The sequence below is a fragment of the Pristiophorus japonicus genome, chromosome 7, assembly GCF_044704955.1.
Source record: "Pristiophorus japonicus isolate sPriJap1 chromosome 7, sPriJap1.hap1, whole genome shotgun sequence".
NCBI lineage: Eukaryota > Metazoa > Chordata > Chondrichthyes > Pristiophoridae > Pristiophorus > Pristiophorus japonicus.
Genome location: NC_091983.1, coordinates 94,907,581 through 94,933,127, shown reverse-complemented (window position 1 = coordinate 94,933,127; position 25,547 = coordinate 94,907,581). Strand labels below are relative to the sequence as shown.

Genomic DNA, 25,547 nt, shown 5'->3' with positions numbered 1-25,547 from the left:
AACTGGCTGTAGCAATCCAGCTCAGGTAAGGGAAAAGAGGCCACGATTCCCTAAATTAATTGCTATTCAGCCACTCTTACTGGAACTGTGTGGGCATCAGGTGAGAACAGGATTAGGCTTTTCCATAATGTACTCCTAACAATCACTGGCAAGGTTAACACAAAATAATTGCGGCTTGTTAAGGTACTGGAGAGAGCCCAGTCCCCATAGAGTGAGGAGTCAATATTTCGGGATGATGATAAAAATATTGGTAAAGAGGAAGCAACAAAAAAATCATGATACATAGAAACATAGAAACTAGGTGCAGGAGTAGGTAATCCGGCCCTTCGAGCCTGCTCCGCCAGTCAATAAGATCATGGCTGATCATTCCTTCAGTACCTCTTTCCTGCTTTCTCTCCATACCCCTTGATCACTTTAGCCACAAGGGCCATATCTAACCCCCTCTTGAATATATTCAATGAACTGGCATCAACAACTCTCTGCAGTAGAGAATTCCACAGGTTAACAACTCTGAGTGAAGAAGTTTCTCCTCATCTCAGTCCTAAATGGCCTACCCCTTATCCTAAGACTGTGTCCCCTGGTTCTGGACTTCCCCATCATCGGGAACATTCTTCCCGCATCTAACCTGTCCAGTCCCGTCAGAATCTTATACGTTTCTATGAGATCCCCTCTCATCCTTCTAAACTCCAGTGAATACAGGCCCAGTTGATCCAGTCTCTCCTCATATATGTCAGTCCCGCCATCCCCGGAATCAGTCTGGTGAACCTTCGCTGCACTCCCTCAATAGCAGGAACATCCTTCCTCAGATTAGGAGACCAAAACTGAACACAATATTCCAGGTGAGGCCTCACCAAGGCCCTGTACAACTGCAGTAAGACCTCCCTGCTCCTATACTCAAATCCCCTAGCTATGAAGGCCAACATACTATTTGCCTTCTTCACCGCCTGTTGTACCTGCATGCCAACTTTCAATGACTGATGAACCATGACACCCAGGTCTCGTTGCACCTCCCCCTTTCCTAATTTGCCACAATTCAGATAATATTCTGCCTTCGTGTTTTTGCCCCCAAACTGGATAACCTCACATTTATCCATCCACATTATACTGCATCTGCTATGCATTTGCCCACTCACCTAACCTGTCCAAGTTACCCTGCAGCCTTTTACCATCCTCCTCACAGCTCACACCGCCACCCAGCTTAGTGTCGTCTGCAAACTTGGAGATATTACACTCAATTCCTTCATCTAAATCATTAATGTATATTGTAAAGAGCTGGGGTCCCAGCACTGAGCCCTGCGGTACTCCACTAGTCACTGCCTGCCATTCTGAAAAGGACACGTTCATCCCAACTGTCTGCTTCCTTTCTGCCAACCACTTCTCTATCCACGTCAGTACATTACCCCCAATAGCATGTGCTTTAATTTTGCATACTAATCTCTTGTGTGGGACCTTGTCAAAAGTCTTTTGAAAGTCCAAATACACCACATCCACTGGTTCTCCCTTGTCCACCCTACTAGTTACATCCTGAAAAAAATTCCAGAAGATTTGTCAAGCATGATTTCCCCTTCATAAATCCATGCTGATTTGGACCGATCCTGTCACTGCTTTCCAAATGTGCTGCTATTTCATCTTTAATAAATTGATTCCAACATTTTCCCCACTACTGATGTCAAGCTAACCGGTCTATAATTACCTGTTTTCTCTCTCCCTCCTTTTTTAAACAGTGGTGTTACATTAGCTACCCTCCAGTCCATAGGAACTGATCCAGAGTCGACAGACTGTTGGAAAATGATCACCAATGCATCCACTATTTCTATGGCCACTATTTCTATATCCTTCAGTTTCTCCTTCTCACTAGACCCTCGGGGTCCCCTAGTATTTCCGGAAGGTTATGTGTGTCTTCCTTCATGAAAACAGAACCAAAGTATTTGTTTAACTGGTTCGCCATTTCTTTGTTCTCCATTATAAATTCACCTGAATCTGACTGCAAGGGACCTACGTTTGTTTTCACTAATCTTTTTCTCTTCACATATCTATGGAAGCTTTTGCAATCAGTTCTTATGTTCCCAGCAAGCTTCCTCTCATACTCTATTTTCCCCCTCCTAATTAAAGCCTTTCTCCTCCTCTGCTGTATTACAAAATTCTCCCAGTCCTCAGGTTTGCTGCTTTTTCACCTGATAATCTTTCAAATTACTCGTGGAGATGTACACAAATTCAGAGAAAACAAAGATTAGTAATGAAGTAAAAAAAAATGGAGAGTTTAAATAGTTTAAAAGGATCATATAGAAAGCATTTAAGAGTATTTTAAGAAATTAGGGTGTGGCTGAAGGCATGAAGGAAGCCAACAGTGGAGACCATTATAAAGAAAACAATTTAAATGCAAACAAAAGTAAAGACAATAATTCTAAGCTAACATAAAAGGGTTTCTGATAGGGTAGATTATGCATCTCAAAATGAACTGCTGTAAAATTTTGTCCCATTACTCTTACCCATCTCAGTCCTGAAATTTAGCAACAGGAAAGGGTGGTTTCATTCTGGCAGAGCACCTCCACGGGCGAGCTGGCCCCCATCTGGAGCAAACCCAGATCCAGTGCATGCAGGGCCAGGACTAGAATAAGCCAGTCTCCAATAGGGCAGGCATTCTAGAATCCAACATAAATAAGGGAACTACATCATACAACTTCTTTCCCGCATATATGTCCTTAACAATGCTCGATGCCAGGGGCTCCAGGGCAATCAATTGCATTGCTGAAATCAGCAGAAGTTTGCACCACAGAAGATTCTGAAACTCCTAATTATCAAAGATTAAAGACAGATGGAGAGGTCCTGATAAAGGGGGACACTGGGAGAACAGGGGAATTGGAGCTGGGTGCAGTGCAGGACACAGACCCTGGGTACAGGCGCAAGCCTGCATGTGGCCAACCTTGGGAATGGTGTACTAAAGAAAGTTGCTGGAAAAGAGCAAAGCTCAAATCCAAGGTTCTAGAGAGAAAATCTTACTGGACAGATTTCCAAAATGCAATGTTATGGTTATATTTGTATATATTTTTGCAAATTATTTAAATTGTAAGTACTCAGTGGCACAAAAATCAGAATAAATGAGAGAAATTTGACTGATTGATGGTTCATGATAGGTATTCTTCCTCATAAACCGGTCCACATGATCGTAACTGTTCTTGGCTATGTACAAGTGAAACAGCATGGTTAACTTAATGGATAGCAAGTTACTTGATCAAATAAGTGTGATGGACACCTTAGAAGCGTGACATTTGGAAATTTAATTAGGCTTGGATAACTTTTCATATCTTCAATATACCGGATTGCCTGAGTGCAGCGAATACAGGAAAATAGGACGGGGAAGTGCAAATATCCATTTAAGTTAAAGGATGGAAAATTGGGCAGCTCTAGTCACCCGATTTTTCCGTATTTGTTGTGTTCATGCGATCGAATAGTTCCAGTTGCCGAAACAGGAAAATCTCCCCTAAGATGTCAATCTGTTGTTTCCAGAAATGTAGCAGATTCTAAATACAATACAATTTTAACAGTTTAACACAAGGACATGGAACTCTTGTATAGGGCTCTATGTAAAAACATAATACATACTCAAAAATAGATAACCCTTCTGAAAACTGCAGCATCAATTTTACATGATAACTTAAACTTTATAAATGTGATCAGAAATCAAATGCACTGTGGTTTTTTGCACATCATGTAAGGTATTAATCATTTCAGGGGAAAGGAAAGTAAAAAGAAAAAATGGAAAAAACAGACGTTAAAAATCCATCACTGGCATAGTTTACACATTCCGATCTCCATTTTTCTACCATTATTAATAAGTTATATGGCTACATAAACATCAAGATGGTTGGAAGAAAAAGTCCAGTTATTTAAAAATTAGTGCATCCTTTATATAGATTGAGAACCAACTATGATCAACACCAACTTAATCAATACTTAGTTTATTCTAAAGGGATCAATCTTAAGCGATGACTTGCATCTTCTTTACAAAGAGGGCTACAAATCATACTTCGAATATAGCAAGCAACATCATTTGGTGTTAGATATTTATATACTTTCCCAGCATCGCATGGACTGAATGGATCCCTGGAGGGTAATTTATCAATCTTATTATTGTAGTCTCACACATTAGAACATGAAATTAAATTTCTTCATTTTACACCCCATTTGTTTCTGTCTATCTTTATTTGAAGTCAACATTGAAACAGCAATTTCCTATTATTGCTCCAAAATGCTAAACGAAGACTAACAGCATGCTCTGGTCATTCAGCAACCCGAGTGCATGCTACTGCCTCTCATTTTATTTTTTTCATAATGCGAGTATGTTTGCACCTTACTGCATTAAATATAGGCAAGTATTTCACATTGCTATGAAACAAAGCTTGCAGGTAAAATGTTTAAAAGAGAGATTATGTAGTAAATATATAATGATATACCGAAGTGAATTTGTTAGTGTGGGAACTTAAAGGAGCTGTACTATACAAATATGGCAAGATTAACAAAATAAATCTAAACATAATTGTACAATCTGAAGGCCTTCTATGACTTAAAGTAGTTCATATTTTCCATTTTTAAATGAGTAAAAATGATTCAGTGCCGTACTCCAAACAATGATTTGGCACTCGCCAAAATTCCACTGTTGCAAACACCAGAAGTGAAGCAGAACCTTCAGAGCAAACACCTGGAAGAAGCTGTCAAGCAGGATGGTCAAGGCTCGTCACTGGACTAACTTAATAAGCAATGAGGTGCTTCAAAGAGAAAAAAGTAGGATTGGCATTCAAGAATGATTAAATCAAATGGGCTGAAGGGCCTCCTTTAGTGGAATCATTTTGGGATTGTCAGAACCCAATGCTATACAAATTCTCTTCTACACAGGATATTCTTATTGAAAACAATATCCCAATGATATTTCAGCTTCTGCGTTTTGGGAAGGGAGTGGTTAAAAATTGTTTTTTGAGATAAAATACATATTTGCATTCAGATGTTTCATAAAAGATAAACTGAGTGAAGTATGTTGCTAAGCAGGAACACATCAAACATGAGCTGATGTCACTTGAGTAGTTTATGTATTATCCTCGAAACATACACCAATATATGAGTATATAATAAATACACATGGAAACCACAGGGCTGGTTTTATTCAGGCGTTGCCAGCTATACATGTTTTTGGTATCAGCAGTATTGGTAGACAGTATTGGATGGCAGGGTCCTGTGACCGAAATCATGGCCAGGAATTTCCTCGGAGCTGCTCCTACACTACCGTCGTATCTGCGCCGAAAGTACAGCAAGGTTATAGCGGTGGAGTGGGAGCAGCTCCAAGGAAATTCCCGGCCCACATTTTTTAAACCAACTTAACAATGCAGCAACTTTGAGTCAGCTTGTCTGTGACTGGTGTCTAAGGGAGGGAGGCAAAGACATTCAGTTCAAATATTAAAATGTTGTGGGATTTTTTTTTTTACATAGGATATACGGCACAGAAACAGGCCATTCGGCCCAATTAGTCCATGCCGGCGTTAATGCTCCATTCGAACCTCCTCCTGTCTTTCTTCATCTAAATCTATCAGCATAACCCTCTATCCCTTGTACCTCATTTGCTTGTCTAGCCTCCCCTTAAATGCATCTATTCGCTTCAACCACTCCCTGTGGTAGCGAGTTCCACATTCTCACCACTCTTTAGGTAAAGAAGTTTCTTCTGAATTCCTTATTGGATTTCTTGATGATCATCTTATATTGATGGCCTCTAGTTATGCTCTTCCCCACAAGTGGAAACATTCAATCTGTATCCATTCTATCAAAACCTTTCAGAATTTTAAAGGCCTCTATTAGTTCACCCCTCAGCATTCTTTTTTCAAGAGAAAAGAGACCCAGCTTGTTCATCCTTTATCCTTATGTCTACCCTCGCATTTCTGGTATCATCCTTGTAAATATTCTCTGCACCCTCTCCAGTGTCTCTGTATCCTTTTTAGAATATGGTGACCAGAACTGTATGCAGTGCTCTAAGTGTGGTCTAACTTAAGTTCGATACAGGTTGAGCATAACTTCCCTACTTTTCAATTTTATACCTCTAGAAATAAACCCTAGTGCCTGATTTGCTTTTTTTATGGCCTTGCTAACCTGCGTCGCAATATCGGTTTGTGCATTTGTACTCAGATCCCTTTGTTCCTCTACCCCCACCGAAACTCACACCCTTCAAGTAATAAATGACCTCCCTATTCTTCCTACCAAAATGTAATGCCTCACATTTATCTGTGTTGAACTTGATTTGCCAATTATATGCCCATTCTGCAAGTTTATTAATGTCCTCCTGTAATTTGTTGCAGTCCTCCTCAATCGCCCCCAATTTGGTGTTACCTGCAAATTTAGAAATTGTGTTTTTGATTCCAAAGTCTAAATTGTTAATATAAATTGTGATCATCAATGGTCCCAGCACTGATCCTTGTGGAACACCACTACCCACCTTCTGCCACTGTGAATAGCCACCCTGTACCCCTACTCTCTGCTACTTGTCCCCTGACTCTGCATTCTCTGACCTTGTTCATCAGTCTATTATGGGGTACCTTATCGAAGGCCCTTTGAATATCTAAATTAAATATACTGCATTACCATTGTCTACTCTCTGTTACCTCTTCAAAAAATTCAATGAGGTTGATCAAGCAAGACTTACCCTTTTGAAATTCATGCTGACTATTCATTATTATATTTTTGATTTCTAGATGTTCTTCTATTTTCTCCTTCAGTAGAGATTCCATTATTTTTCCTACCACTAATGTTAAGCTGAATGGTCTACAATTCCCTGGACCTGTTCTATCTCCCTTCTTAAAGCTAGGTATTATGTTAATTATCCGCCAGTCCTCTGGCACTGCACCTTTTCCGAACAAATTATTAAATATGTGTAGTAAGGCCTCTCTGCTATCTCCTCCCTAGATTATTTTAAAATGCGTGGATGCAATCCATCCAGACCAGGGATTTTACCCTCTGAGTTTGAGGAGTTTATTTAATATATCCTCTCTTTTTATTTTAAATGTACTTATCTCATTACTAATGTCATGTCCACCTGTTCTATCTCCCTGGTAAATACTGAAGCAAAATAATTAGTTAATATTTCTGCCATCTCTCTATCATTACCTGTGGTATTATCCTGTCTATCCCTCAATGGCCCTATTTGTCAGTGTGTGTGTTTTAATTAGAAGCTTAAAAAAAATATTTAACAATTCTTTAAATCTACTTCGATTAGAAGCATTTTTGAAGGTGTTTATCAATCAGCCTGCCTTGTTCAAATCAGAGACTCGGTCTGTAGACTCAAAAGGGATATTTAGGCTCGAGAACTTCTGTGTGTGGTGAAAAAAGGAAAATAATTGCTGCACGAGAATATTATTTATATCAAAGCTTTGCATAGTAGTTGCAAACCATTTGTTTTTTTACTACAGGAGGAGCTGACAAAGCTCAACAATTACTGTTAATATATATATTATTACTGCTATTATTTTCAAGCTCCTTTAATCGTTTAATATGCAGTTAATGCCCAAGTCAAAGTCTGGTATACTCTTATTCTGCAGTCATCCGAAGACAAGAAACATGGGGTGAAAACAGGGGATAAAAAGTAGTAGTTAAATTAAATCAGACAATGGCGGCCTAAAAATGGCATTAAGTCATTGGAACCGATTTTAATATTTGAGCCAAATGGGCCAGTTGGAATGCACTTGCCATCCACTGTTGCTGCCATTAGGTCAAAACTGCGCTGATGAATCTGATAAAGTGCGGTGGTTGGGGAGGGTGGGAAATTGTGGGCTCCTATGTGGAGCCAGCTGACAATCTGAGCCTTCTGTTGCCTAGGCCCCAAGCTCTGGAATTCCCTCCCAAAACCTCTCAGCCTCTTTTTACTCCTTTAAGTCGCTCCTTAAAACCCACCTCTTTGACCAAGCTTTTGGTCATCTGCTCTAATTTCTCCTTATGTGGCTCGATGTCAAATTTTTTGACATAATACTCCTATGAAGCACCGTGGGAAGTTTTACTACATTAAAGGCTACATAAATACAAGTTGTTGCTTTTGTTGATCTGGGGGCAACGAGCACAGGCCAGCATGGGCTGGACATTCCACAGACTGTACACAATACTCTATGGCCTAACCACTGCCGTGTACAAATTTATGATAATCTCTTGTACTGTCCCATTTACAAAACCCAAAATGGTATTGCCTTTTTTATGGTTGAATGAATGGCAGTTCCGGCACCACATTTGGGCAGTCTGCCAGTATTACTGCCCACAGCAAATAAGCTGTAGATGGAAAAGAGGAATCTCACAAAAGGAGTCTCTGTCTCTTAGCGCTGCAACCAAAAAAGAAATAAGACTGGTTGATGTCAAGTAGTACGATATATAAAGTATCAGTGCAATCAAATGACTCTGCTGGAGATACTGCAGAATCACAAGATAATGGAGTTTGATTCTCATGTGCTCGTCAGGAGTCAACTTCAGCATAAACAGCAGTCGAGATGGACACACAGAGAATTTACCTGAGCACTATCTAAAGCACACATTTATCTAAAATACTTCACATTTCCACTTCATTTCCCCTATTTTTTTTTAACATGGAACATACTTTACATAACTCAGTATTTTGGATGAGTGAATTTTTGGCTTTGATTTTGGATAAGCAATGTAACCATCGCAGATATTGATCCCCATTACGCAGTGATGCAGAACTTACCTTGTATACTGATTCCATTGGCATTCGGTCAGGATACGTTTTTTCTTTGTCTACCGTCTGCATTCTCTTAAAAGGCTCTCTGGAAAATAAGTTCTTGAAACTCCTCTATAAAATAGGAAAATATTTTTAAATTAGAATAGAACAGTTTTCCACATATAAAATATGCTTTCTAATCAATACACAGACCATTGTACCAACATTAGATATTCACATCTTAGATAATGAAACAGTCCAATTCTAGTGAACAGTTGTTGCATCAAATATTGTATAAAGGGGGGAACTGTAACCCCCCAAAATGGGCAGGTTTGGGTCAGGTGCAATCTTAAAATGTTAAAAATCTGAACCCAGTCCTTTACCCATCACCTTCTGGTTTTAACAGAGGCGAGATGGGACGGGGGTGGGCAACCAACCTGCTCCCAGGAGGCCAGTTGGCAATTTAAATATGAGGAGGGTGCGTACCTCATAGTTAACCACCATTTTAAATTTAACCCTGGACATCAAGTTTTCCAGGCCTCGGGAAACCCAAGGGAGACGAGGACTGTTGGATCCAGGAAGAAAATGAATTTCCACTTAACTGTTAAAATGGACACCCTCCCTGGCCCTTCCAATCTCCCCGACCCACCCCACCCTTTCCATCTCCTCCATGAAGCCTTCGTTCCCCCACGACTTGTGCCTCAGATCTCCCCTGACCCTCTATCTCCCTTCTAGCCTCCAATCTCTTCCCCGCCCCCCTCCCCCGAATCCTTTCCTCTGGTCTCCAATTCTCCCCTCTGCCCCGACCTTTCCGATCCCTTTCTCCCTCCTCTCCACTTCTCTGGCACCAAAGGCCTACCCGCCCGACAGCCAGCCAGCCTCTCAATCTGGCCACCTGTGGTTGGGAAACGGAGATAAAAATATGCTGATCAGGTCCTGCTGTGTGTGTCTATACATACATTATATTTATATTATATGCGCACACACACATATTACATATGTGTCAATGATACACAGCTTTACCTCTCCACTAACACCCTTGATTCCAGAATGTTTTTCCTGTCTGGCTGCCTATTGGACATCAAGTTGTAGATGACCCAGAATTTCTAGTAGCTCAACACTGGCGATACTGATGCTACCCTGTTCAGCACCCGCCAGAAACTCCACTTCCTAGTCCCTTGTATTGGCCTCTCTGTGATCCACTTGGCTGTGCAGGCTCACAATGCACAGGCTCAGTAGCTGTTTAAACTCTACATATCTGATAGCTAGGTTGTAGACACTCTCATTTGTATCACACCATATCTACTTGACAGCTGCTGAGTTAATGATGCAAGACACAGCTCCCAAAATTACTTCATCGCCTTTGGCACCAAAGAGGTGGTTTTAATAATGATGAACAGTTCTGTGTATATTCTGTGTCGTGGTTACAAAATAGACAACCCACAATCAGTACTGGTTTTTCTTGGAAAGACAATCAGCCACTGGGTAACCAAGTGAATTTGTGTGGGAGGCATTTGCTGAAATCTTATTCAGCTATTAACCTTCGAATGCCCACAAAATTCAGCTCAATGAAAAGGGCAGTTTGCAGAAATTTGCTTCTGAATTATGCAGCCCTTGAAATTGTCCTTTGATTTACTGCTGCAATTAGGCATCTTTAAAGTTGAGAAAAGCAACAGAATTTATTATCTTGGTTATCTTTGTGATACACTTCAGTGAGCAGCTTTGATGTTTCTAAGAATGTGCAGTGCTACTAAAAAGCCAGTAATTTCAACAAGGCACTAGCAATGGTCTTAATGGCTGATCTGACAGGCACTCTGTTGATTAAGTGCCTCATCCTTCATTAATTTAAAAATTAATCTCTCTCTGCCCAGGGTATGCCATCTGTTGTATTCTATTCCACTCCACCAGTTTCCTGTTGACTGCAACCCAGAGAACGGCAAATGCCTTTTCTTTTATATAATTCAATAGCCCATAAAGCACGCCTATTACCTTCAGTCTGCAGTCTGTACCAGTCTGAACTGGCTTCAGTATGCATTTGAATGTAGCTATACATACACAAATAATCAAATATACTTTATGTATACATTTACACATACATTTATAAAAAAACATAGGTTCTGCACATCTTGGCTCTTCAACAGCAGCCAATAGCAACAATAAAATGCAAAATTCATTTTTCACAGCTTAGTGGCTCATGATTAGAGCATCATTGCAAATCATAGTTAAATACCTCAGGATACCAGTTCTCCAGTTTGTTGTTTGAGATGCCAGTGGGCCAGTGCCCTAACAATGCACAAACACCTTCCTCTTCATATCAGTCTCCAGAATGTTTGCTCTTGCTGTCCATGTAGTTATTGGAGATGACATCATGATGCTGATAGAAACATGGCTCACAGACAGGAACTCCTTGCCATGTGCTACTAGCACAAGGCATACCTACCATTCCATCCTCCAAGGCATACCTTGACTTTTCCTCTACTACTCAGACACCTTTCCTTCTATTGAGCACTTCGCACCTTTCATTTAAAACTTTCATCAATTACCATCATCCTCACCTCTTCCAAGCCCACACCAGCTTCCCCTTGATGATTTAAAGGAAGTTTTAAGCTGCAAGTCATGTTATACCAATTGCTATAGTTAATTACATATTCCCTTCAATTTAACAGACTGGACTCATGCTAACAACCATCTGTTCATTGTCACCTTCAATTCCACTAAGTAATTATAGCCTTAGTTAGCACTGTAAGTGCAACTAAAACTTTCATGGTAGCTTCATCAATATGGTTACTTATTTCGGTTGGATTCTAGGAGATTGTTATCTGTGAACCACCTCCCGATGTTTACTAAATCTAGTGCCCTTATCCTTTTAACAAGAACACACACCTAGTTTTTTGTGGCTCTTCGATTCTGCTGCAGGATAAGGAAGCTCTATTTAATAATGCCAGTGATGGAGCCAGCTCATAGATGTTGGTCTCTCTGAATTAGACCTAAACAAGCACCAATATAAAAGTTTGTTACTTTGTTCGTACTGAATTTACAATGTAGTTCGCAAGACTCCTACGTCTTAGACTTTTCATCCTATGTGCTAAAACAGTTTTAAGTGGTCCCAAATGTAAATTGCAAATATTAGTAAAAAGGTTACAGTAAAATGAACTTGTTGTAACAAGTACATTTTATGACATCAACATGTTCATTATAATGGAGCTATGATGTATCCCCACTTATTGATCTAGAGTGTGCTAGAATTCTTTGCGCACATCCTATTATAACTTAGTCATGCCGCTGTGACAATGAGGAAGGCCTGAGTAACACTTCAGTAACACTTCCTAATATTAATTATAGCAAGTAAAGCTATAATGTGCAATGAGTCCTAATCAATACTTTTGCCATAAGTGGCATTATGGCACTCTTACTGTTGTCAGTACAAACCTGTTTCAGCTGGTTTCCGATGACTAATGTAGCTGCTGGCTACCTCCCTGCACATAAAAATCAACAGGAAAATTAAGCTCCAACATCCTCCCACCTTCTTCCTCTTCACCAGTTCCACTGCACTGCCTTCACTCAGGATCAGCCTGGCCTCAGCATCTGTCCCCTTCAACTGGCCTTCCACCAAATCTCAGCCTCTGCCTCTATTCCTGTACCGGCCCCTATCCCAAACCCAGTCCCACTAGCCTTCACTGGTTCCAAGCACCAAGCTGAAAACCAGTAGTTTCGGAGTATGGGTCTCAAAAGGAAAACAGATACACAGGTTGTGCAATGACAATACAGCCAGATCTCAGTCCCAGCCAACCTTGATCAACCTAGTCCACTTTCATTATGCTCATAGTATTATTCCCCTTTTCCGTGCCTCCTTCAAGTCCTATTCATACCCTGTCCACACCCTCAGCTGCCTGTGTATTCACCTCTGCCACCACTGCTGTCCCTCAGCCCCCGTCACTTTTACCTGCTGTCCTGGACCCAGTCCTAGAAACATAGAAATTAGGTGCAGGAGCAGGCCATTCAGCCCTTCGAGCCTGCACCGTCATTCAATAAGATCATGGCTGATCATTCAACCTCAATACCCCTTTCTTGCTTTCTTTCCATATCCCTTTGGCCGTAAGGGCCATATCTAACTCCTTTCTGAATATATCTAACGAACTGGCCTCAATAACTTTCTGCGGCAGAGAATTCCACAGGTTAACCACTCTGAGTGAAGAAGTTTCTCCTCATCTTGGTCCTAAATGGCTTACCTCTTATTCTTAGACTGTGACCCCTGGTTCTGGATCTCCCCAGCAACAGGAACATTCTTCCTGTCTCTAACCTGTCCAATCCCGTCAGAACTTTATGGGCCCAAGTTTCCACACGAAAAAAAACGGGCGCCCCTCCGAGCTGGGCGCCCGTTTTTCGCGCCTAAAACGGCGCCTAAAAAAAAACGCGCTATTCTCGAGCGCCCTGCAGCTCCTTGTCTGCCTGGCGCGGCGTGCAGGGGGGCGGAACCTACACTCGCGCCGATTTTGTAAGTGGGAGGGGATGGGTACAATTTAAATTAGTTTTTTTCCTGCCGGAAACGCTGCGCGTGCGTGTTGGAGCATTCGCGCACGCGCAGTGTGAAGGAAACATTGGCACTCGGCCATTTTTGTAGTTCTTTGTAGCTGTTTAATTTTTGAACATTTTTTAATAAAAGCACATTGCCATCAGCACATCAGCACTTGCAGCCTTCTAACTGTCTCCTTCCCCCCACCCACCCCCAACCCGGGAACGAACGCTGTTTCCTCCACCCCCTCCCCTCCCGCACAGCGGCAACGAACGGCTTTCTCCCTCTCCCCCCTCCCCCCCACACAGCAGCAACGAACGGCTTTCTCCTCCCCCCCCCCCCCTCCCGCACAGCGGCAACGAACGGCTGTCTCCTCCTCCTCCCCCCTCCCGCACAGCGGCAACGAACGGCTGCAGAATTCTCCCTGGCTGAAGCACTTTCACACAGGTAGGAAGATGGTTTATTTAATCTTTTCTTTGCTTATAAATGTTTATTCAGGTTGGATTTATTTGTATAATATTTGTAGAAGTATAAATAAGGATTTATTGTAGAATTTAATGAGTTCCCTCCCCCCCCTCGTTCTGGACGCCTAACTTGTAACCTGCGCCTGATTTTTTAATGTGTAGAACAGGTTTTTTCAGTTCTACAAAAATCTTCACTTGCTCCATTCTAACTTAGTTTGGAGTATGTTTTCACTGTGGAAATTTTCAAATCAGGCGTCAGTGGCCGGACACGCCCCCTTTTGAAGAAAAAATTCTGTTCCAAAGTAGAACTGTTCTACCTGACTAGAACTGCAGAAAAAAAAGTGGAGAATTGCGATTTCGAAGATAGTCCGTTCTCCACCAGTTGCTCCTAAAAATCAGGTGCAAATCATGTGGAAACTTGGGCCCTATGTGTTTCTGAGATCCCCTCTCATTCTTCTAAACTCCAGTGAATACAAGCCCAGTTGATCCAGTCTCTCCTCGTATTTCAGTCCTGCCATCCCGGGAATCAATCTGGTGAACCTTCGCTGTACTCCCTCAATAGCAAGAACGTCCTTCCTCAGATTAGGAGACCAAAACTGAACACAATATTCCAGGTGTGACCTCACCAAGGTCCTGTACAACTGTAGTAACACCTCCCTGCCCCTGTACTCAAATCCCCTCGCTATGAAGGCCAACAGGCCATTTGCCTTCTTTACCGCCTGCTGTACCTGCATGCCAAACTTCAATGACTGATGTACCATGACACCCAGGTCTCGTTGCACTTCCCCTTTTCCTAATCTGTCACCATTCAGATAATATTCTGTCTTCCTGTTTTTGCCACCAAAGTGGATAACCTCACATTTATCCACATTATGCTGCATCTGCCATGCATTTGCCCACTCAGCTAACCTGTCCAAGTCACCCTGCAGCCTCTTAGCATGCTCCTCACAGCTCACACTGCCACCCAGCCTAATGTCATCTGCAAACTTGGAGATATTACATTCAATTCCTTCATCCATATCATTGATGTATATTGTAAATAGCTGGGGTCCCAGCACCGAACCCTGCGGCACCCCACTAGTCACTGCCTGCCATTCTGAAAAGTTTATTCTGACTCTTTGCTTCCTGTCTGCCAACCAGTTCTCTATCCACATCAATACATTACCCCCAATACTATGTGCTTTAATTTTGCACACCAATCTCTTGTGTGGGACCTTGTCAAAAGCCTTTTGAAAGTCCAAATACACCACATCCACTGGTTCTCCCTTGTCCACTCTACTAGTTACATCCTCAAAAAATTCCAGGAGATTTGTCAAGCATGATTTCCCTTTCATAAATCCATGTTGACTCGGACCGATCCTGTCACTGCTTTCCAAATGCGCTGCTATTTCATCTTTAATAATTGATTCCAACATTTTCCCCACCACCGATGTCAGGCTAACCGGTCTATAATTCCCTGTTTTCTCTCTCCCTCCTTTTTTAAAAAGTGGGTTACATTAGCTACCCTCCAGTCCATAGGAACTGATCAGAGTCAAGAGAAGGTTGGAAAATGATCACCCATGCATCCACTATTTCTAGGGCCACTTCCTTACATACTGTGGGATGCAGCCCATCAGGCCCTGGGGATTTATCGGCCTTCAATCCCATCGATTTCCCTAACACAATTTCCTGACTAATAATGATTTCCTTCAGTTCCTCCTTTTCGCTAGACCCTCAAACCCCTAGTATTACCGGAAGGTTATTTGTGTCTTCCTTAGTGAAGACAGATCCAAAGTATTTGTTCAATTGGTCTGCCATTTTTGTTCCCCATTATAAATTCACTTGATTCTGACTGCAAAGGACCTACGTTGGTCTTCACTAATCTTTTTCTCTTCACATATCTATAGAAGCTTTTGCAGTCAGTTTTTGTGTTCCCTGTAAGCTTCCTCTCATACTCTATTCTCCCCCTCTTAATTAAACCCTTTGTCTTCCTCTGCTGAATTCTAAATTTCTCCCAGTCCTCAGGTTTGCTGCTTTTTCTGGCTAATTTATATGCCTCTTCCTTGGATTTAACACTATCCTTAATTTCCCTTGTTAGCTACCTTCCCAGTTTTAATTTTACTCCAGACAGGGATGTACAATTGTTGAAGTTCATCCATGTAATCTATAAATGTCTGCCATTGCCTATCCACTGTCAACCCTTTAAGTATCATTTTCCAATCTATCCTAGCCAATTCACGTCTCATACCATCGAAGTTACCTTTCATTAAGTTCAGGATACTAGTCTCTGAATTAACACTGTCACTCTCCACCTTAATAAAGAATTCTACCATATTATGGTCACTCTTCCCCAGGGGGCCTCGCACAACAAGATTACTAATTAGTCCTCTCTCATGATACAACACCCAGTCTAGGATGGCCAGCTCTCTCGTTGGTTCCTCGACATATTGGTCGAGAAGGTCAACCCTAATACACTCCAGGAAATCCTCCTCCACTGCATTGCTACCAGCTTGGTTAGCCCAATCTATATGTTGATTAAAGTCGCCCATGATGACTGCTGTACCTTTATTGCACGCATCCTTAATTTCCTGTTTGATGCCATCCCCAACCTCACTACTACTGTTTGGTGGTCTGTACACAACTCCCACTAGCTTTTTCTGCCCTTTGGTATTCCACAGCTCTACCCATACAGATTCCACATCACCCAAGCTAATGTCCTTTCTTACTATTGCGTTAATTTCCTCTTTAACCAGCAACGCTACCCCACCTCCTTTTCCTTTCTGAATGTTGAATACCCCTGGATGTTGAGTTCCCAGCCTTGGTCACCCTGGAGCCATGTCTCCGTAATCCCAATTATATCATAATCGTTAATAGCTGCCTGCGCAGTTAATTCATCCACCTTATTACGAATACTCCTCGTATTGAGGCACAGAGCCTTCAGGCTTGTCTTTTTAGCACTCTTTATCCCTTTAGAATTTTACTGTACTGTGGCCCTTTTTGATTTTTGCCTTGGGTTTCTCTGCCCTCCACTTTTACTATTCTCCTTTCTATCTTTTGCTTCTGCCCCCATTTTATTTCCCTCTGTCTCCCTGCATAGGTTCCCATCCCCCTGCCATTAGTTTAACCCCTCCCCAACAGCAGTAGCAAACACTCCCCCACAGGACATTGGTTCCGGTCCTGCCCAGGTGGAGACCATCCGGTTTGTACTGATCCCACCTCCTCCAGAACCGGTTCCAATGTCCCAGGAATTTGAATCCTTCCCTCTTGCACCACTCCTCAAGCCACGTATTCATCTTGGCTATCCTGCAATTCCTACTCTGACTAGCACGTGGCACGTAGCAATCCTGAGATTACTACCTTTGAGGTCCTACTTTTTAATGTAACTCCTAGCTCCCTAAATTCAGCTTGTAGGACCTCATTCTGCTTTTTACCTATATCGTTGGTACCTATATGCACCACGACAACTGGCTGTTCATCCTCCCATTCCAGAATGCCCTGTAGCCGCTCCGAGACCCTTGCACCAGGGAGGCAACATACCATCTTGGAGTCTCGGTTGCGACCGCAGAAACGCCTATCTATCCCCCTTACAATAGAATCTCCCACCACTATAGCTCTTGCACTCTTTTTCCTGGCTTCCTGTGCAGCAGAGCCACCCACGGTGCCATGAGCTTGGCTGCTGTTGCCTTCCCCTGGTGAGCCATCTCCCCCAACAATATCCAAAGTGGTATATCTGTTTTGGAGGCAGATGACCGCAGGGGATTCCTGCACTGCCTTCCTACTCCTGCTCTGCCTGGTGGTCACCCATTCTCTATCTGCCTTTGTAACCTTTACCTGCGGTGAGACCAACTCACTGAACGTGCTATCCACGACATCCTCAGCATCGCGCATGCTCCAGAATGAATCAATCCGCAGCTCCAGTGCCATCCTCACATCTAACACTCTTCCCCACTGCCTCCTCCCACTTCCTACCATACTCGCAGAGACCTAGCCTGTACCCGTGCGATTTTCTCTTCATCACGCTTCCTCCAGCTATCATCCACACTGTGCTCTCTACCAGTTCCCATCATTAAACTAACAACCGTCAATTTTAACCATCGCAAACATCACATGGTGGGGGAAGGACGTTGGGGGGAGGAGGTTGGGGAGGGGGCATTTTTTTTGTTGGCCTAACATCCCGTTAATACAGGGAAATGAGTTGGTAGACTATCAAAAATATTAAAAAAAAATGAAGTCTCACCTCAGTGGTCGCCAGAGGCCCACCCCGACTCGATTTTTGAACGGGTCTCTAAATGGGTGGCCAGTACTCGTACCTGAAACTGGCAACAACCTGATTTCAATATTTTTCCCCTGGTTCCTGTTGGAACATGGGACATGTTGATACATGGAAAAGGAAGAGGCAGAGAGCTTGATGGGATATTAAGGCTAGCTTAACATATTGTATAGGGAGCAAACGCTACAAGAGAGTGCGCATTTGTTTATTAACATGTAATTTCTTCATATATTCACATCATTAATTGCAATTAACTTGAGCCAATGAACTAACTTGACAGAGTTTGCTGGGAAATTAAAAGTTAGCTTAGCATACAAAATAAAATCAGGTAACTGAGACGTTTAGATATTAGCTTGGTAGAAAGATGGTGGGAAAACTAACAGCTAGTTCAGCATAGTGAATAGGAAACATTATTGCAGGAGTGTGTGCGCGCACGTCATTAATTGAAATAAAGCATTGTGTCTGGACTGAAAACCTGCCAGAAGGCGGCTTTTTGACTGTAAAAGTTTGAAAAACAAAGAGCTATTAAAATGTAGCTGCTTTTCACACAGTAAAACTCTCATAATATTCTGTGGACAGATGAGATAAGGGAAGCTACGTGAGATGGGGCTTGGACTTTGGTTCAAAATGGACACCATGGGAAGGTTACTAAAAGGGGGTTTCATGTTAAGTCAGGTGACAGAAGTAAGCCAATCAAGGGAGAAGGGGCAGATTCAAGTTTACTTGCATCATATAAAAAGGCATTAGAAAAGTTAGTGCAGTGAGGGAATAGTAAAGTGCATGTTTACAAATCAATCCTCGTATCTGTTTAATCTAGTCTGCTTGTAAACTTGTAAAGTGTTTTGTATACAGACTGAAGAAATAAAGGTATTAAACCTGAAGCAACAACTATTTTTTTTACTACTCAAGTAAGGAGACAACGTGGGTCTCTTCACGTACATCAGTCCTTGGTGTGGAGCAGTCTAACCAGGGCTATCCCGAAAATGGGCCAAAATATTTTTATCTTGTGGGCAAGGAGTGCTCCTCCTGACCCCACAAAATACTCTGGCCTGCTGCCAGCTCATCTGCAACCCCTCCAAGAATCGCTCCCCCCAGCACTAAAATCGTTCAGCTTGATGAATTCAAAAATATATATATATATATTTTTTTAAAAACATGCCGATTAGCTAGCACAATTCAAAGAGTCAATTTTTACTTCAGTGAGGGTGCAAAATGTGTTGAATTGGAAAGGAAAATTGGGCAGGGTGCATTAACGGGCAGTCGATCCGATGCTGCCAGCTTTCCTCCCCCACCAAAGTTGAAAAATAGTGTTCATCAGAGGTATATCCACCTCAAGTCCAAATGATGGCAGTGCTTAGACAATGTTCCTCGTCGCAGGTGAAGCATTCCGGGTGGTAAGATTATTTGTACTATTGTATTGTGTGCTTAGTGCAGCTGAAACACTTCACCTGTCCTAAAGCAGATTGGTTAATGGTCTGCATCCAACTTCCTTTCCTATGTACCAAGGGCTTATATATTTTTTTAAATGTTCAGTTGACCGCCGACAGTGAAATGTGTTTTCAAAAAAGACTATGAAAGAATATATTTCTATTTTTAAAAACTATGTTCATTGCGATGGCTCCAGTGACAAACACCAGAAACCTGTCCATATATGGCACGTTGAAAGGGAAATGGACGCACATTGTATACACACGCACACACGGGTGCATGCACACAGACCCAAGGGGGGTAATTTTAACCTAAAATAAAGGGTAGATTAGGTGTGTGTGGGGGTGGTTAAATTGATAAAAATCGGAATCCCAACCTGAACTCGCCTCCAACTCGTTCCCTACCAGTTTTAATGGAGGTGGGACGCCAACCCGCTGCCAGGAGGTGGGCCTTCTATTTAAATATTTTAATGAGGCTGGAAGTCGCTTCTTTAACATCCATTTTGTTTTTAACTGTAGCTGGTTGGATTTTACACACTTCGGAAAACCCGGCTGTTACAGCAAGGCGAGATCTCCTGCATCCAGGAGGCAGATGCCTTTATACTTACCTCCTGTATCCAGGGTTCCTGCCTAACCCAAACCCCACAATCGGTGACTCCTCACAAGGCCTCTGATCGCCTTCCCGGAACCCACTGATGGTGAGGCCAGCCCCAATCTTCTCTTCCCCACCCCCTGCAATCATCCGAAGGCCTGTCACGATCTTCCCTTCAACGTCCCTTCCCTAATCACCCAGCCTCGATCCTCTCTCTCTTCCCCCACCCCCACAATCATCTTAACGACCCGCCCCCGGCCTCCTATCTTCTGCCAGACCCCCCCCCCCCCCCCCCGATCGAAACAGCCCGGCCACCAATTTTTTGCCAGACCTCCAGATCCTCTTAACGCCCTGGCCCCCACGCGAACCCTCCCTCCCTACTCTGTGCAGCCTAGTGCTGCAGGCCTACCCACCCGGAGTCAGCCAGCCTCTCAACCTGGCTGGCTGTGGGTAGGAAACAGAGGCCTCGCATGCAAATTAGGCCCTGCTGTTTATGTCGGCAGGGCCTGTGGGAAACCCGGCTTCCCAACCGCCTCAGAGCCCTCCCTCCCCGCCTTCCCAATGAACATGTAGCCCAAGTATTTTGCAGATTACATATGGCCGATTGCGAATGTCTCGTAGCACAGCATTGAGAGGAACACAAAATAATTAAGATACAGATCTATTTTTGCTTACCAGGTCGGTATCATCAAACATTAGGAAGTATTTCTTCACTGTATCACTATAAGTCTTCGGTTCAATGACAGGGCTGGAATTTAAATCTTCCTTCCCTATTCCTGAAGAATTCTTTCGGATATTGGCCTCTTTCTCTTCTTGACGTGAGCTGGCAGCTGAAATGCTACTGACAGCATTGTGATCAATGAGGTCAGCTTTATAAATAGGCTGCGCAAAATTAATAGCGAATAAGCAAATGTGCAAAACAATACGAGGAGCATGTTAAGAGTTATTTCAAATTTGTATTTTTTAAATTATATTAGAGAACTGGATGGCACACTGGTTACACACTGGCCTTTCACATCCAACACCTTGGTTCAGTCCAGCCGTGACTGATGAGATGAAAGCCTCCGCTTTTGTTGGCTGCCAGAGTCCTTTATAAATGATTTAGAAAGTTTCAATCTAGTCCCTAGTAGACATGGGCCTACAACACCACAAGTATCAGCAAGAACTACCAAGCCACTGCAGGGAGTTTGAGAAAGAAAACTTAGAATTTTCTTGCTGATGCAGTTGATATAGCACTACCCAAAGAAGTTGTTCTTACTGTCGAGTCTCCACTGACCAGCACTTGAACATTCACCAGGTTCTGGACATGATTGACTGACCAATTCCACCTACAATATCCAAGGTTATCAAAGTTCCAGCCCCAAAGTAACCATCAGACCCCCTCAGAGATAGAAAAAGCAATATCCCAAAAAGCACAGATAGCTCAGAATTCTTATTTATGCATGAAAAAAATTGAATCTTTGTTATTTTCTATCACTTATGATGTTTTGGTTTTTGGCTGAATCATCACGTGAGCAACATAACTTTCATCCTGGTTCTTGCGGTAAAATACTCAGTATACTTTACTCTCATACATGCAGAATTTGTTCACAGCAACTGGAAATCCTTAGCACCCAAGGATCTGATGACATTTCAAGTTCAAGCTCCAGCCCTCAGGCAGAAGCCTGGACCCATGTAGGAGAAACTCTTGCTGATTTTATGGGGAAGCTAGTCATTTCCCACTCCAGAATTAAAAAAAATATATATCAGAAGTAATTTGAGCAGTATCTATGGTGTTTGCTGGTTCATGAATGGCAACTTTACAGAAAAATTGAATGATTTGATTGCTCAGCTTTCTGCTGATTACACTTTCCTCACTGATACTTTTGATGCATTTACATTTAGCCAATTGGATAGTTGATTCATAATTTTAGAAATAATTGATTATCAGAGCCCAGTCCTGCAGACGTGACACTTTGAGGCAAGACACCCCTGAGCTTCAAAGCCTCTCGAGGACAATACTTTTAGGTGTGACAACTTTGAAAGGTGGAACACTACAGATACATGTTACATACTTTAAATTATACAGAAGATATACACAAGCCTTTAACCAAATAGAATTTGCGTATCCTGCAATTTAAAATTTATCTGGTTCTTATTTAAACTCGGTCCCAAGTACTGTAACATTTCCTTTTTGTGTTGAGAGAAGTTCTTGCAATACAAAACCCACTGATGTTATCAATCTTAGTACATGAGCCTGAGCACATGAAGGACAAACATATTCATTTTATTGATTTTGATTAAATAAAACTCTATAATTCATACTTTAGTGTACTGGTATTTTTAATGTGGATTACACTGTTTTAAATTTATAGTTGATAAATTAATCGTTATGCTATGAACTTTCAATGATCGTTAAGTGTCTTAAAAATCATGCACAGGGAACATTTTAATTTATACTTACAAAACGACGCTCATTAGGTCGCTTGATATTCATTGTGTTGTTCATACAGTCTGGAAGGATCACAGCCATCACTTCTCCAGTATTGTCTCCTGAGACACAGGTATTCAACCAATCAGAGCCAGAAATACTCTACAAGCAAAAAACAGGACCAGGATCTTAAAGAAACAGACCAATATACAACATCTATAGACAGGAGTTAACCAAATTTTATTCATAAGAACATAAGAAATAGGAGGAGTAGGCCATACGGCCACTCGAGCCTCCTCCACCATTTTATACGATCTTGGCTGATCCGATCATAGGTTCAAGTCCACTTCCCTGCCCGCTCTCCATAACCCCTTATTCCCTTATCGGTTAAGAAACTGTCTATCTTTGCTTTAAATTTATTCAATGTCCCAGCTTCCACAGCTCTCTGAGGCAGCAAATTCCACAGATTTACAACCCTCTGAAAATAGAAATTTCTCCTAGTCTCAGTTTTAAATGGGCGGCCCCTGATTCAAAGATTATGCCCCCTAGTTCTTGTCTCCCCCCATTTTCTCTACATCCACCTTGTCAAGCCCCCTCATAACTTTATACGTTTCGTTAAGATCACCTCTCATTCTTCTGAATTCCAATGAGTAGAGGCCCAACCTACTCAACTTTTCCTCAGAGATCAACCCCCTCATCTCTGGAATTAACCTAGTGAACCTTCTCTAAGCTGCCTCCAAAGCAAGTATATCCTTTTTAAATATGGAAACCAAAACTGCACGCAGTATTCCAGGTGTGGCCACACCAATACCCTGTATAACTGTAGCAAGACTTCCCTGCTTTTACACGCCATCCTCTTTGCAATAAAGGCCAAGATACCATTGGCCTTCCTGATCACTTGCTGTACCTGTATACTAACCTTTTGTGTTTCATGCACAAGTACCCCCAAGTCCCACTGTACTGCAGCACTTTGTAATCTTTCTCCACTTAAATAATAACTTGCTCTTTGATTTTTTTCTGCCAAAGTGCATGACCTCACACTTTCCAACATAACACTCTATCTGCTAGATTTTTGCCCACTCACTTAGCCTGTCTATGTCCTTTTGCAGATTTTTTGTGTCTTCCTCACACATTGCTTTTCCTCCCATGTTTGTATCGTCAGCAAATTTGGCTGCATTACACTCGGTCCCTTCCTCCAAGTCATTAATATAGATTGTAAATAGTTGGGGTCCAAGCACTGATCCCTGCGGCACCCCACTAGTTACTGGTTGCCAACCAGAGAATGAACTATTTATACCGACTCTGTTTTCTGTTCGTTAGCCAATCCTCTATCCATGCTAATATATCACCCCCAACCCCGTGAACTTTTATCTTGTGCAGTAACCTTTTATGTGGCACCTTGTCAAATGCCTTCTGGAAGTTCAAATACACCACATCCACTGGTTCCCCTTTATCCACCCTGTTCGTTACATCCTCAAAGAACTCCAACAAATTTGTCAAACTTCCCCTTCATAAATCCATGCTGACTCTGCCTGACCGAATTATGCTTTTCCCATATGTTCTGCTACTACTTCTTTAATAATGGACTCCAACATTTTCCCAACCACAGATGTTAGGCTAACTAGTCTATAGTTTCCTGCTTTTTGTCTGCCTACTTTTTTTTTTTTTAAAATAGGAGCATTACATTCTCAGTTTTCCAATCTGCTGTGACCTCCCCAGAATCCAGGGAATGTTGGTAAATTATAACCAGTGCATCCAATATCCCTGCCGCTACTTCTCTTCAGACCCTCGGATGCAAGCCATCAGGTCCAGGGGATTTATCCACCTTTAGTCCCATTATCTTACTGAGTACCACCTCCTTAGTGATTGTGATTGTGTTAAATTCCTCCCCCCCCGCCCCCCCCATAGCCCCTTGACTATCTACTGTTGGGATATTGTTTGTGTCCTCTACCGTAAAAACTGATGCAAAATACTTGTTCAGAGTTTCTGCCATCTCCATGTTCCCCATTACTAATTCTCTGGTCTCGTCCTCTAAGGGACCAACATTTACTTTAGCCACTCTTTTCCTTTTTATAGACCTATAGAAACTCTTGCTATCTGTTTTTATATTTTGTGCTAGTTTACTTTCATAGTCTAGATTCCCTTTCTTAATCATTTTTTTTTAATCATTCTTTTAAAAGCTTCCCAATCTTCTGTCCTCCCGCTAGTTTTGGCCACTTTGTATGCCCTTGTTTTTAAATTGGATAGCGTCCTTTATTTCTTTATATAGAAACATCGAAAATAGGTACAGGAGTAGGCCATTCGGCCCTTCAAGCCTGCACCACCATTCAATATGATTATGGCTGATCATGCAACTTCAGTACCCCATACCCCTTGATCCCTTTAGCCATAAGGATCACATCTAATTCCCCTTTGAATATATCCAACGAACTGGCTTCAACAACTTTCTGTGGTAGAGAATTCCACAGGTTCACAATTCTCTGACTGAAGAAGTTTCTCCTCATCTCGTTCCTAAATGACTTGCCCCTTATCCTTAGACTGTGACCACTGGTTCTGGACTTCCCCAACATCGGGAATATAGCCACGGATGGCTATCTTTTCTCTTACACCCTTTTTCTTGAGAGTTGTGAAATATCTCCTTAAATGTACACCACTGTTCATCAACCGTCCTAATCTATTTCCCAGGCCACTTTAGCCAACTCTGCCCTCATACCTTCATAGTCTCCTTTATTTAAGCTTAGCACGCTGGTTAGCGATCCAACTTTCTCATCCTCCATCTGAATTTGAAATTCAATCATTCAAAACTCATTCCAAAGGGATCCTTTACTAGGACATTGTTTATTAATCCTGTCTCATTACACAGGACCAGATCCAAGATAGCCTTCCCCCTGCTTGGTTTAGTTACATACTGCTCAAGGAACCCATCCCTTATACACTCCATTTACTCTTCCAGAAGGCTATCCTGACCATTTTGATTTGGAAGAGTGCGCCTGAGGAGGTTTCGTCAGTAGACTCAAGGAGGGACCATTAGCAACGTAGAAAAAGGTGGAATGACCACTGCAGGGTCGTCAAAGTAATATTTTTATTGATGCACTCCCATTACTTAAATTGCAAATATGACACATGTTGGTATCGGTAGGCTTAGTTTTGCACCTTATTTACCATGAATGATCATCACACATTATTAAGATTGCTTT

The 25,547-nt window shown here is 42.1% G+C and overlaps 1 protein-coding gene across 3 annotated transcripts in view; it reads right to left on the bottom strand.

Moving 5' to 3' along the window:
- Positions 1 to 25,547, bottom strand: part of gtf3c2 (general transcription factor IIIC, polypeptide 2, beta) — a 163,802-nt gene that overhangs the window by 16,262 nt on the left and 121,993 nt on the right. For all 3 annotated transcript variants that reach the window (XR_011593856.1, XR_011593855.1, XM_070885142.1), the window contains exons 15-17: positions 22,384 to 22,512; positions 20,616 to 20,822; positions 8,723 to 8,827 (exon numbers count right to left, since the gene is read on the bottom strand). Coding sequence is in view for 1 of the 3 variants with exons in the window: in XM_070885142.1 (XP_070741243.1) it covers positions 8,723 to 8,827; positions 20,616 to 20,822; positions 22,384 to 22,512 (441 nt within the window). In the remaining 2 variants the exon portion in view is untranslated. The remainder of the gene's footprint in view (positions 1 to 8,722; positions 8,828 to 20,615; positions 20,823 to 22,383; positions 22,513 to 25,547) is intronic.